Raw genomic sequence first — 12,323 nt, 5'->3', positions numbered from 1 at the left:
ACAATCAGTTACAACTATAAAGGTCTTTTTAAAAAAATAAACAAAAAACTATTTGGTAAAGAGGTAGTAACAGATCAAAAAGTCTATAAAATTACTTACTGGATCCATTAAAAAAACTCGAGAAGCTGCAGAAAGATTCAAACCAACTCCACCTGCTTTTAAGGATAGAAGCATTATAGTTGGAGACCCTGCTTCAGTGTTTTGAAAACACTGAATTGATTCAACTCTTTTTTTTTGGGCCATGGAACCATCCAAACGAGTAAATACAAATCCAGAGGATCTAATGGAGGGGATAAAAGAGACAAGTAAGTTACTACACTATAAAAACATGTAAAGTAATTGTAATCTTTTCATTAAACCAATTTTTTCATTCATTTCTTCTGACAAATATGTACTAATCATCTACTAATATGTCAGGCCCTACAGTCAATGTTTTTTCCTATAAATTCAAGACTTAAACTTTAAAATTCTAAGTTCTCAGGAATATTCTTTATTGTTACTGTTATTTTAGATAGATGAATAAAACTGCTAAAACAGAAATAATGGGGTTTTTTTTGTGATTCAAATTAAAACATTTATATAAAATCCTTTTGCTCAAAGTGAAAAAAACACTTTTTAACTTACCTGAGGGGTGTTTCTATTAAAGACAGAAATGTTGTAAACTGAGAAACAACTAAACTTTTTATGTTGGGGTTCTTCTTTCTTAAATCAATCAATGCATGCATTAGAGCATTAATCTGAAAAAGATTAGGATACCCATTAGGTTCCATTTTGAATGGGAAGAGAAAGGTTCTGACATATAACCTCCCCAAAATGCAAATGTAAAAGACCACTAATTTTTTTAAAAAATTGAGACTATCATATTTTTCATAATTTGAACCCTTTCTCTCTCCCCTTAAATTCACCACTAGATATAAACAAAAAGCCAGTAACCACCAACAAAATATAATGCTCAAGTGACAAGATTAAAAGCAGAATTATTATTTTTAAATATGATTATATAAACATAAAACAAATACTGAAATATTTGCACATGCATATTTACCTTCGAACTGGATGTCCATTCCATATTAGACTTTTTCTCAGTGTTGCATGCCAATTCTTCTGGAGGACATTCTATTAAACTGTCTCCATGTATATCATTTCTGCATAAAGGGCATTTAGCATGAGGCTATATAAGAAAGAACAAAGTACGAGTGACACTTAACAAAGGAACAGAAATATAAATTTGCCTAAAAAGTTTAAAAGGCAAGGTAAATTCCATATCCCTAATAGTCAGCATTTTATTAAACCTTTTATTAGCTTTATCTATTTGAGATAAATCTGTACATGCTGAACTCCAGGCAGGTATAATGTTCTAATGTAGGAAGTGGGATTGGTAAGAGAGCAAAAAGTAGGTAATCCTGACAAGCAGCAAGAGCTTGAAACAATAAATATTATTTTCAGCCAAATAAAGAAACTATGAATAACAGTTTCTTGAGCTAATTAAAATTCAGCATACTAATTGAAACTATTCTTTAAAAGAAAAACAGTTCCTTCTTAATAGCTTATAAAGTAGTTCAGATGTGTTAAGTCCTAGCAGGTTCATTCAAAGCAGTTATCTGTTGTGTCTATTTTGTACCAAGGCATACTAATAAGATTATCTCTAAAAGAACTACATACCAAATACCATTACAATAAAAGATTCTGAAAATATGTACAATCAAGAGGTGCATTTTCCCCTATATGTATATTACCTCTCCATAAAAATGTTTAAAAAAAATTATACTTTAAAAGGATTGCTTAAAGGATTATTCCACTTCACATAAATTTAGACCTACCTAGACATAACAGTCCAATAGCCATGGCATGGCAACTAAGCTGTTTGAATATGGCAAAGACAAATTGAGATGTGCTTTAAGTGCACAATACCACTGAATTTTGAACTCCTAAGTTTAAAAAAAATCATATAAGGCATCTCATTAATAATTTTTATATTTTAGATATACTGGATAAATAAAAATGCATTATAAAAATTGATCTGTTTTACTAGAAAATTTTAAATTACCTTTGTGTCTCACATTATGTCTATTTCTTAGAAATGATCTGAAGAGTCAGTAGAATTAGAACACTGACTGTGAACTATACCTCCAAATCTATGTCTTTTTATATGACAAGAGCTTAGTTACATGAAATATAAACACTGATAAAATTAACTATAAAAGGTGCACTAGCAAACCCAAGTTAAAAACTCCTTATAGTCTTTGTTGGGCTTGGGTTTTCATTATACTCAACACTGGAACTCCACACCACCAAACACTGAATTTGTACTAGGCATAAAACTCACCTGCTCATTCTGAATGACTTGGCAAATACAAGGTTTACAGAAGACATGTGCACAATGTGTTATGACAGGGGCCATTAAAGAATCCAAGCAAATTGCACATTCTTCATCAGAACCTGAGCTTAGAATTAACTTCATCTTCTTTATTAACTTCTTTCGTAGTTCTTCAGGTGTATCATTCCCTAGAGAAAAGGCTGAATAATTAATTTCAGAGGAAGACTTGTAATACGACTAGACAATCTTAATCTTCCTTATATAAGGAAAAGTTTTGCTTGGGTAGTTCTTAGTCTTTTATTTTTTTATCATAGGTAAAAAACATGACTTAAATTTGAATTTTTAAGAAAAATTCAGAAGTTCCACATAACATACCTTACACAGAAACAGTATTATAACACAATCTGCAGGTACTACCATAGAATAAAAGGCAATTTGATCCTTTCTTCTAAGACTATCATTGGAAATCCTGGAAAACCTCATTAATATTCCATTTCATTGTTAAAGAGGTTTTTGAGTATATTTCTAGTTCAGTCCTATACTAAAAATCAACGTTCATTTGACAAACCAAATTTAGGCCACATGAACAATTTCTTATTTTGACTTAAATATCTCTAATAAATATAATGTGTAAACCAATCACATTTACCTACCTGAGGGACCACTGGAAGACACTGCATTTGCAAGAAGGTGTGTATGACAACAAATCTGCCGCAATCTAAGCAAAAGACCCAGGACATCTGCATAGTGTGCAAGGACAGTCCCTTCATTAAAATACCTAGAGGTAAAAATGTTAAATACTATGAAGGCCTCTAAAAATGGTATTTCCTATTCTAAAACAGCACACACACACACACAAACAGCATTGTTCTCTTCTTCCCTAGAAATCACTTCAAAACAAGAATGGAAAACAGAAAAGTAAAGTCTTACCTTTAATGAAACCATGAGAGATTTACACCAATAAAGCAAAGTATATGAGAAATGGCTGCAAACTACAGGTAATGTCAAATAGGAAGATAATGAGAGATATGACTGCAGATCTCAAGCAGACCTGCCAGAGCACAATTCTTCAAAATAGACAGCATGCCCTAAGGAGAAAACCACCATCTCTTACATGCAGAAACAAAAACAGGGTGCATGGCTCATGGCTTGAACATCCCAGGTCAAGTTTATACCAGGACAGAGGGAAGACAAACTGAATAAGGAAACACACTGACCTAGTGTGTGTGTTTGTTTTTTTTCCAGAAAATACTACAAGCACAGCATTCCATATCATAGGGAACCCTAAAGCTTCTGATCTCTGTTGAAAGAACTCACATGTAACACCCTGAGTCATAATTAAACAGGATATATTTCCTACCAGTCAAGGATACAGCTATGATTCCTATCCCTTTATATGATGAATCTCTTGCAAAAAGCTAGTCCAGAAAGAACTCAAGACATTTATATAAGAGTAATAATCAGCACAGATCAAGGGAGAAAACAAATAGCATCAAAAGAAAACTCACCAGAAAAAAGTTTCCATAGAACAAATTAAAAATTATGACCAAGAATTCTGCCATGATAATACCACTCGATAAAACAGTTCCTCCTAAAAAAACACCAATAGCTTAAGGCAGAGACAAAACTTTGAAAAGGTATGGCAAAACAAAACAGAGATCAAAAACGAGCGTGGTACAGCTAAAGAGTGAGAAAGAGAAAAGTGAACTATCAGAGAAAGCCACAGGAAAGCCAGCATAAAAGAGACTGTGTGGGTATGTGCTCAGTCGCTTCAGTTATGTCTGACTCTTTGTGACCATATGGACAGTAGCCCACCAGGCTCCTCTGTCCATGGGATTCTCCAGGCAAGAATACTGGAGTAGGTTACCATGCTCCCTTCCAGGGATTCTTCCCCATACAGGTATCAGACCCCTGTCTCCTGCATTGCAGGTAGATTCTTTACCACTGAGCCACTGGACTAGCCACTGATAAAAACACAGGAAAGAATGTGGGAAACAGGATTGAAAAAAGCAAAATTAAACAGAAAGATATAAAAGATTAGAGTAAAATGATACCTATGAAAAAACAAAGACTATCCAACCTACATAGAGAAATAAAATGATGGAGCAGAAAGCAATATTTAAGAAAACTTTCCCAAAGTGGGGTACAGGGGTACCTGGAGTCTACAGATTTAAATGGTACCATCTGTTCCAGGAAAAAAAAATCAAGAGAGAGAGGTCCTCGTGAAATTGCTGGACTTTTCTTAAAAATAAAATCAAGGTTTTCAAGGGAAAGATTCAATATAAAATATAGAAAAAAGACAATAAAGTTTCTGAAGGAAGAATGAGTGATCCAAAAATTATATACCATTATATAACAAGGCAATCTGATATTTAAGTATTAAGGCAATAGAAGAAATATAGCCTAAGGGTTAAGAGGACAGACTTCAGAGCTAAACTATCTGAATTCAAAACCTGACTCTCAGTTTAACTGTGAAACCTTGGGCAGGTTTCTCAACCTGTGCCTTGAGCTTCCTCAGTTGTAACAGTGGCATAATACACACCTAATAGGATTGCTATATTAAAAAAGTTACCACATGCAAAGCATTTACAATGGTGCTGAACTACAATGAATGATATATATGTGCTAATATTATTAGTAAGGGTAGTATTATGGCAACAAATGCTTCTCAGTATTCAAGAATGCAGGCTTCCCAGGTGGCACAGTAGTAAAGAATCCACCCGCCAATGCAGGAGATGCAGGAAACTTGGGTTTGATCTCTGGGTCGGGAAGAACCCCTGGAGCAGGAAATGGCTACCCACTCCAGTATTCTTGCCTGGGCGGTCTACACAGTCCATGGAGTCACAAAGAGTCAAATGCAACTGAGCACGCACACAACAACAACATTCAAGAATGCAAGGAATAGGCAATATAAAGATTAAACTTACAAATTCTAGAATCAAACTGCCTGAGTTTAAGCACCAGCTCTGTCATTAGCTGTGTGACACAAGGCAAGTCAACTAACTGCCTCCATGCCTCAGATTCTTCCTCAGTAAAACGTAGGTAATCTTTGTACTGACTTAATAGAATTGCTGTGAATTAATACACATAAAGCACTCTCAGATGCATTAACACCTAGTAACTGCTCAATGTTTGTAAATGTATTACCTATTAAGATATTTTTAAAATACTTAAGAACAGTTTCAATAAAGTTTTTTTTTTTCAATCTTTCAAACACAATAACATTTACCAACAGTCTAACTACTTCCTGGCATCACTTCTTACACTGACAATCATTATTTCAGTTTAAGAAATTCCTTTTGAGTGCCAGATACTGAAGTAGAAGCCTCCTCCTACCTCACCAGCTACTTCTGTCTTGTTAGAACTCTTCTCTAACTTCACTCACTCTCTTGGTGATCTTATCCAGTCCCCTGGCTTTAATTATCATTTACACACAGGTGACTTTCAAATGTGTATCAAACCAAGATAATTCCTATGAACTCTAACCTCATATCCAACTGAGTATGTGACATTTCCACTTGGAAAACACACAGGGATCACAGAATCAATGTGTCCAAAGTGGAGTTTTTCATTTTCCCTGAAAAAATTCTGCTCCTCCCATAGATATATTTTGCAAATGGCAATTTCATCCTTCTAGTCACCCACGTGAAAAACCTTGCAGTAATCTTCCACTTCTCTCCCACCCCACACTATATAAATCAGCAAGTCCTGTTGGCTCTCCCTTCAAAATATAACAAAACCTAGGCATTTCTCACCCTCCTCATCACTACTACTGCAGTAAAAAAACACCACCATCTCTTACTTTGATTACTGTCACTGTTCTCCCTGTGCTCACTCGCTTCAGTCATGTCTGACTCTTTGCAACCCTATGGATGGTAGCCCACCAGGCTCCTCTGTTCATGGGGATTCTTCAGGCAAGAATACTGAAGTGAGTTGCCGTGCCCTCCTCCAGGGGATCTTCCCAACCCAGGGATCGAACATGCAGTTCTTATGTCTCCTGCACTGGCGGGCAGTTTCTTTACCACTAGCGCCACCTGAGAAGTCCCGACTGTTCTCCCTATTTATGCCTTATTACTAAAGAACACAACAGCCAGTGATACTTTAAAATAAAAATAAAATTAAAATTAAGTCACTCTTGCAGTTCAAAACACTTCAGAGGTTCATAAATCTCATAAACAGTAAAAGCCAAAGTTCCTGAAATATGCCACAATGCCTTACATAATTGTTACCCGCCCCTACTCCAACAGCTCTCTGCCATCATTACTATTTTCCACCTTGCTCATATTATCCAGCCACGGTTGCCTCTTTGTTGCTCAAGTTTCTCAAGTTTGCTCCCAATTCAGGACCTTTACACTTGCTGTTCCCCTCTGCCAGAAATGTTCCCTAGCCCCAATCTTCTTTAAATCCTTTCCCACATATTACCTTCTTGGTGAAATCATCTTCCCTGAACACTATAAAAATTTCAAGTTTTAGTCTTTAATAGGTTTATTTTCCCTATGTATACTTTTTTCAATGCTTTTAATCTTCTCCCATGTCACAAAAACAGGAATAGAAGCAAGCAAGGTCTTCTGACTAGCAATTCAAAACTTGCCATTTCACATAAACTTTTTTCCCTAACTGTAGGAGTTACTTACCTGGTGAATTATAATACTATTTCACTCCAACTATTAATTTGTAAAAAAGTAGTTTGAATACTTAAAAACAAATTATACTTCGGTGTACTGAAGGCTTTTTTAACTTACATTTTTAAAAAGGCTCTTCAATTAAAGTTAACAAAGAAAAAAACTAATTTCTAAAATGACTTTCTTTCTCCATACCTTCCAATAGTAGCTTTGCCTTCATTTTTCACAGACTGGTAAATCTTTCTCTCTTCATCTGAAAGTGTAATGTGCTGAATAAATACTTTACGTTCTGGTAACTCCAAAACAGGTTTTCCTTTAATTTTGCTTGTCTTTGTTCTTCTAAGTGTAATATTTTTAATTAGGGACTGCAAACGCCTAGTCAAAATAAAACAAATAATTATATAACTTTTTATTCCTACATAAGTTGATTCAATGAGAACAAAAATAAATATATTAATCTGTTAGTTTTATAAACTTAGTAAAGATTTGGGAAAAAAAAAAAACGTTTAGGGATTTTTATCCAATCTGATAATGACAAACATATTCTACAGAGAAAATTAGAGCAACAAAATGCATCTAAATTTGCTCTCAATTCAGTACCTGTCACAGTTTAATCTTTTATTCTGTCCTTATTTTTCTTATACTCGTCTCCCCATTTTTCTAATCACTAACCCTTTTTACTTCTCAATTCTGTCAACTATATCACCCAATGTTTGACACTCAAATTCTTAATAAGCACCTATTAAGCACAAGGCATTATAGTAAGTATCGTAAGTTCATAAATATGAGTAAGATCTTATCTTCAAAAAGTTTCTCCAGTAATATGAAAATCAAGGTACATAAATAATTTTTATAAAGTAATGAATACCAAAAATAAAAACATGATGTGACAATTCAGAAGAGGGATAAATGCCTTTTTAGATTCTACAACCTTTACACTCTCTTTTCTCAGTATCAGGGAAAAAAGTAAGCATATCAACTCTTTAAAAAAGGATATTCTCCTAACACTGAAATATAAATACAATTTCTTAAATTAGAATTCAAATAGTTGATTCTAAGGAATCAAGTAGATAATACTGCAAGCTAGGTTAGTGGCTTTTGAACCTTTTTCACAGTAACTTACAGTAAGAAGTTTATTTTACTCTATCCAACAAACACATACACAAACACACACATGAGAGAAATAAATACTTCACAAAATGATACTGTATGATACACTTTGCTGTTTTATTAAATCTTCTACTCTATTTCATTTTATGTAATGAACAGCTATAATGCTAGTTGCCATCTTTATGATTTTACAAACTGCTAATGAATCCTAAACCCTGTCTGAAACCCACCACTGTAGCAAAATATCTGAACCACGTTAGCCGAATACCTTGCTTTTAAAATGGCTATCACCAAGTTGACGTTTATGTTCTCAACTTTTATCTATCTCCACCAGAAACAACTTTCTCTCTTGTAGAAACTCGTGGTGATGCCACTGTATTACCACATCATTCAATTATCACTATCTAAAACTATCTAAAGCTTATCACTCAGTTATGAAAATTTAGTACATATTGGATTCTCTGAGCATATAATGTTTTTCCTATTACTGTTTATTAATGGTGGTTTTGAGGGTAAGAGCAACACACAAAGACCATGTAGCTCTGTTCTTTCTTCACAGTTTTGACTAAAATCAGTGGAAAGTCTGGTTAACCTTTTAGTGATAGTTAGAAATTTTCATCTCCATAAACAAGAATAATTAGATTTTGAGAGTCAAATGCATTAAGCTGTGAACATGTTTTGGAGAGGAAAGCCACAACAGTCAGGTTAAAGGGGTAATCATCAAAGTGGCAACTGGTTAAGCTGCTAACAATTACTTATAGCTATCAGTTGTGAAATTACTTACCTAAGTCCAGCTTCGTCTCCCATTGTGACAGGACGCTGTATTGTTCTATGCCACCATTCTCTATCAACAAATGGTTTAAGTTTTAAAAAGGAAAGAAGAGACCACAAGTCCTTTAAAGAATTCTGAATTGGAGTGCCTAAAGAGAACAGAAAACTCTTATAATTCTACAGCAAGAGTACACAGTCAAAATATCCACATGGCCCAATTAACTGAGACAACACTTGAAAATGGGCACTTAGTTCTAAGCATACCCACTATTAAGCTGTGACTATAATGCTTTGTTAAACATACAGACAATCTCAAAATCCAGTCTGGCTCTAACTTTAGGCTCTCACTTGCCATACTAACAAAAAGAACACAGATCCCGTAAACTTAACTTTCCCCTTATCAAGAACATTTGCTTATTAGATTTTTAAATCAGCAGCACTAGCAAGAAGAAAAAAACTAATTTTTGAGTTTATATTCTTGTCCCCATCTTCCAGTACAGTTCACATGTAGCAAACAAGCTCCAAGATGGGAAACAGAGAAATCAAGATTCTGATTGGAGAATTAAAGTGTCAAATCCAATGTTGAAAAATTATTCTGGTGACTGTTCTATAATTCAAATGTTGCTGTATCATGAGCAGTTATGAAAAAAAGTCAGTTTTATAAAATGATTTCTATAATTAATTTTTGGAAAGACTTTATATCCACTTCAAATTTACAAGTTACCTCATAACTTACTTAACAATATGTATTTTGGAATTAACTTTTCTAAAGTAAATGCTATCTCAAAATCCAGTGAGATAGTATATGTTATCTCAAAATCCATATCATTACCTGTCAAAACCCATCTTCTTTCTGCTTCTAAATCAAGTACAGCTTTTGTTTGCTGAGCATTTGGATTCCGTATGGCATGTCCTTCATCCAGGATCACTCTTAGCCACCTTATGCTATGTAATGGACTATCACCCTTAGTCTAAAATAAATATTTCATATGAATTAAAAACATGGGAAATTAAAATAATACTTTATGTAATTTGATAATAATATGAGTTCTTATCTTTTAATATCATCACTTACTATGTGGTAGGTACTTTTTTAAGCATTACATACATTAAATTATTGAATGTTCACCAACTTATAAAGTATTATTATTCCTATTTTACAAATAAGAAAACTGAAGCACCAAGGTATGGTATATGTTGCTCAAAGTACCACAGCTAGGAAGTGCTGAGCTAGCATTCAAATCCAGGTTGTCTAGCTTTCTGCTTAGATCATGGTTCAAAACACTAAGTTATCATGCCTCAGAGTCAAACATATGACATATGATGTCAGCTATAAGAATGAATATAACAGAATGACTTTTTTATGTAAAAATCAATGTTCTTACCTGAAGACCAAAATTTTTATAATAAAGTATTTTGGAGAACATTTTCACTTAACAACTGGAACTAGACAATTGGAATCCTAAATGAATTGGGAAACTCCTAAGTTTCAGATATTAAAAAAGCTTATTTTTAAATAGAGATAAACAATTATCAAATCATTGTGACAGAAAACAATATTCCAAATTAGAAAAAGAATTCATTGACCAATTGCTGGATACACGTAAATTCAAATTTAAAAATTTAAGTGGTCTAAATATAAAATATTCCTAAATTATCTAAAGGAAGTTGAACCTTCTTTTTTTTTTGGCAAAATATTAAAAAAACAATTTTCTCTTGTGGCGACTAGAGAGGCAGAACAGCAGCATCACCCTCTAAGAGGTGACACCCAGGGCCTGCCCTCCACACCTGTTCATGAGGGCCAGGCAGCCCCACACCCCAGAAGATCAGAGGACAGGGTTCCCGCACTAGCTGTGATCACAGCTGGAAGGACAGCTTGATGCTCAAGTTTCTCCATCTGTGCAGTGATGATGCGGCAAATTCCACATCTAAAGAAACACAACAACTCCTGAAACAGAGATCCTTAATTTGGAAGTAGAGCCCACAGAGGGATTCAGGGCACTCCCACCAGTTCCTGAAATTATATGCTAAATTATGTGGATACGTATGCACATGAATGGTTCTGAAAAAAGGGTCTAGAGCAGCACTGTCAAACAGGAATGTTGTGCAAGCACATATGTCATATTCAATTTTCCAGTAGCCACACTTAAGTAACAAGATATAGGTGAAATTAATTTTAATAAAATATTTTACTAAAAAATTTCCTATTTATTTCTTATATATTCAGAAAGAAAAAAGGGAAGAGTATAAAGCCTAAATTTTAGAACACTTTAGAAACCTGAAGCAATTTCTTAAATTCAACTTCTGAAAATCTCTGAGTATCAACACACTTACACCATAGTCATGAGTTAAAATATTGTATGTCGTCAAAACAATATCCTGTTTTGAAAGCAATGTTGGGTCTCTAACACGATCAGGACCATAATAAACATAAAAATTCAAGTGCACATCTGATTTTATGTGTTGTCCAAACTGGTCCTAAAAGAAAATTAGAAATACTTTAATAATAAGATTAGTATCAGGTTTAATATGTATATAAAATATACTGTCTTGGCAGTTTCACAAGTCAAACTACTAAAATCCCATAAAAACAAGTTTCACGAAATCTAAACTAAAACAACAATAACAATGCTAATATTTTATTGCCAGAGAAACTGACATATTTACAGTAATAATAAGTTATATAAATTTTGCCTGGCCCTATCACTGAGCGGCTGCTTCATCTTTAGAAGTTAAAAGCAACCAAGCTCTTTTAAGATAGTAATTAGGTTTTTTTTAATTTAGTATTCTACAAAAAGGATCTTTAATGATTCCAGTTTAATCTTTAAAAATTAAACAATAAAAGAACAGTAAGGAATATTTTCATGAATGTAGGTAGAGTTTCAAGCACAGTATCCACTTTCATTCATTTATTATAAGACTTATTTGTCAGGTATAAACTAGAAAGATGGTAGAGCTAAAGAAAAAAATAAGACCAGGTTGCTGCTCTCCTGGTTGATGTGAGAGTTGGACTGGGAAGAAAGCTGAGTGCCAAAGAACTGTTGCTTTTGAACTGTGGTGTTGGAGAAGACTCTTGAGAGTCCCTTGGACTGCAAGGAGATCCAACCAGTCCGTTCTGAAGGAGATCAGCCCTGGGATTTCTTTGGAAGGAATGATGCTAAAGCTGAAACTCCAGTACTTTGGCCACCTTATGCGAAGAGTTGACTCATTGGAAAAGACCCTGATGCTGGAAGGGATTGGGGGCAGGAGGAGAAGGGGACGACAGAGGATGAGATGGCTGGATGGCATCACTGACTCGATGGACATGAGTCTGAGTGAACTCCGGGAGTTGGTGATGGACAGGGAGGCCTGGCGTGCAGGGATTCATGAGGTCGCAAAGAGTCGGACACAACTGACTGAACTGAACTGAACTGCTGCTCTCCTTAACAATACGATCAGTTTTTAAAACTTAAGAGTTTTTTGTTTGGGTTTTTTTAACTTATGAAAACAACAAAGCTGAGAGA

The 12,323-nt window shown here is 34.4% G+C and overlaps 1 protein-coding gene across 2 annotated transcripts in view; it reads right to left on the bottom strand.

The window, feature by feature from the left end:
* The window catches only part of HLTF (helicase like transcription factor), a 62,586-nt gene that overhangs the window by 9,810 nt on the left and 40,453 nt on the right, over positions 1-12,323 (bottom strand). For both annotated transcript variants that reach the window (XM_055569394.1, XM_055569393.1), the window contains exons 15-23: positions 11,155-11,298; positions 9,653-9,791; positions 8,834-8,969; positions 7,135-7,314; positions 2,971-3,095; positions 2,327-2,505; positions 1,046-1,171; positions 625-737; positions 100-280 (exon numbers count right to left, since the gene is read on the bottom strand). In XM_055569394.1, the coding sequence (XP_055425369.1) occupies positions 100-280; positions 625-737; positions 1,046-1,171; positions 2,327-2,505; positions 2,971-3,095; positions 7,135-7,314; positions 8,834-8,969; positions 9,653-9,791; positions 11,155-11,298 (1,323 nt within the window). The remainder of the gene's footprint in view (positions 1-99; positions 281-624; positions 738-1,045; positions 1,172-2,326; positions 2,506-2,970; positions 3,096-7,134; positions 7,315-8,833; positions 8,970-9,652; positions 9,792-11,154; positions 11,299-12,323) is intronic.

The sequence above is a fragment of the Bubalus kerabau genome, chromosome 2, assembly GCF_029407905.1.
Source record: "Bubalus kerabau isolate K-KA32 ecotype Philippines breed swamp buffalo chromosome 2, PCC_UOA_SB_1v2, whole genome shotgun sequence".
NCBI classification, from domain to species: domain Eukaryota; kingdom Metazoa; phylum Chordata; class Mammalia; order Artiodactyla; family Bovidae; genus Bubalus; species Bubalus kerabau.
The sequence above is the reverse complement of the archived record's forward strand: the minus strand, read 5'-3'. Positions and strand labels throughout refer to the sequence as shown.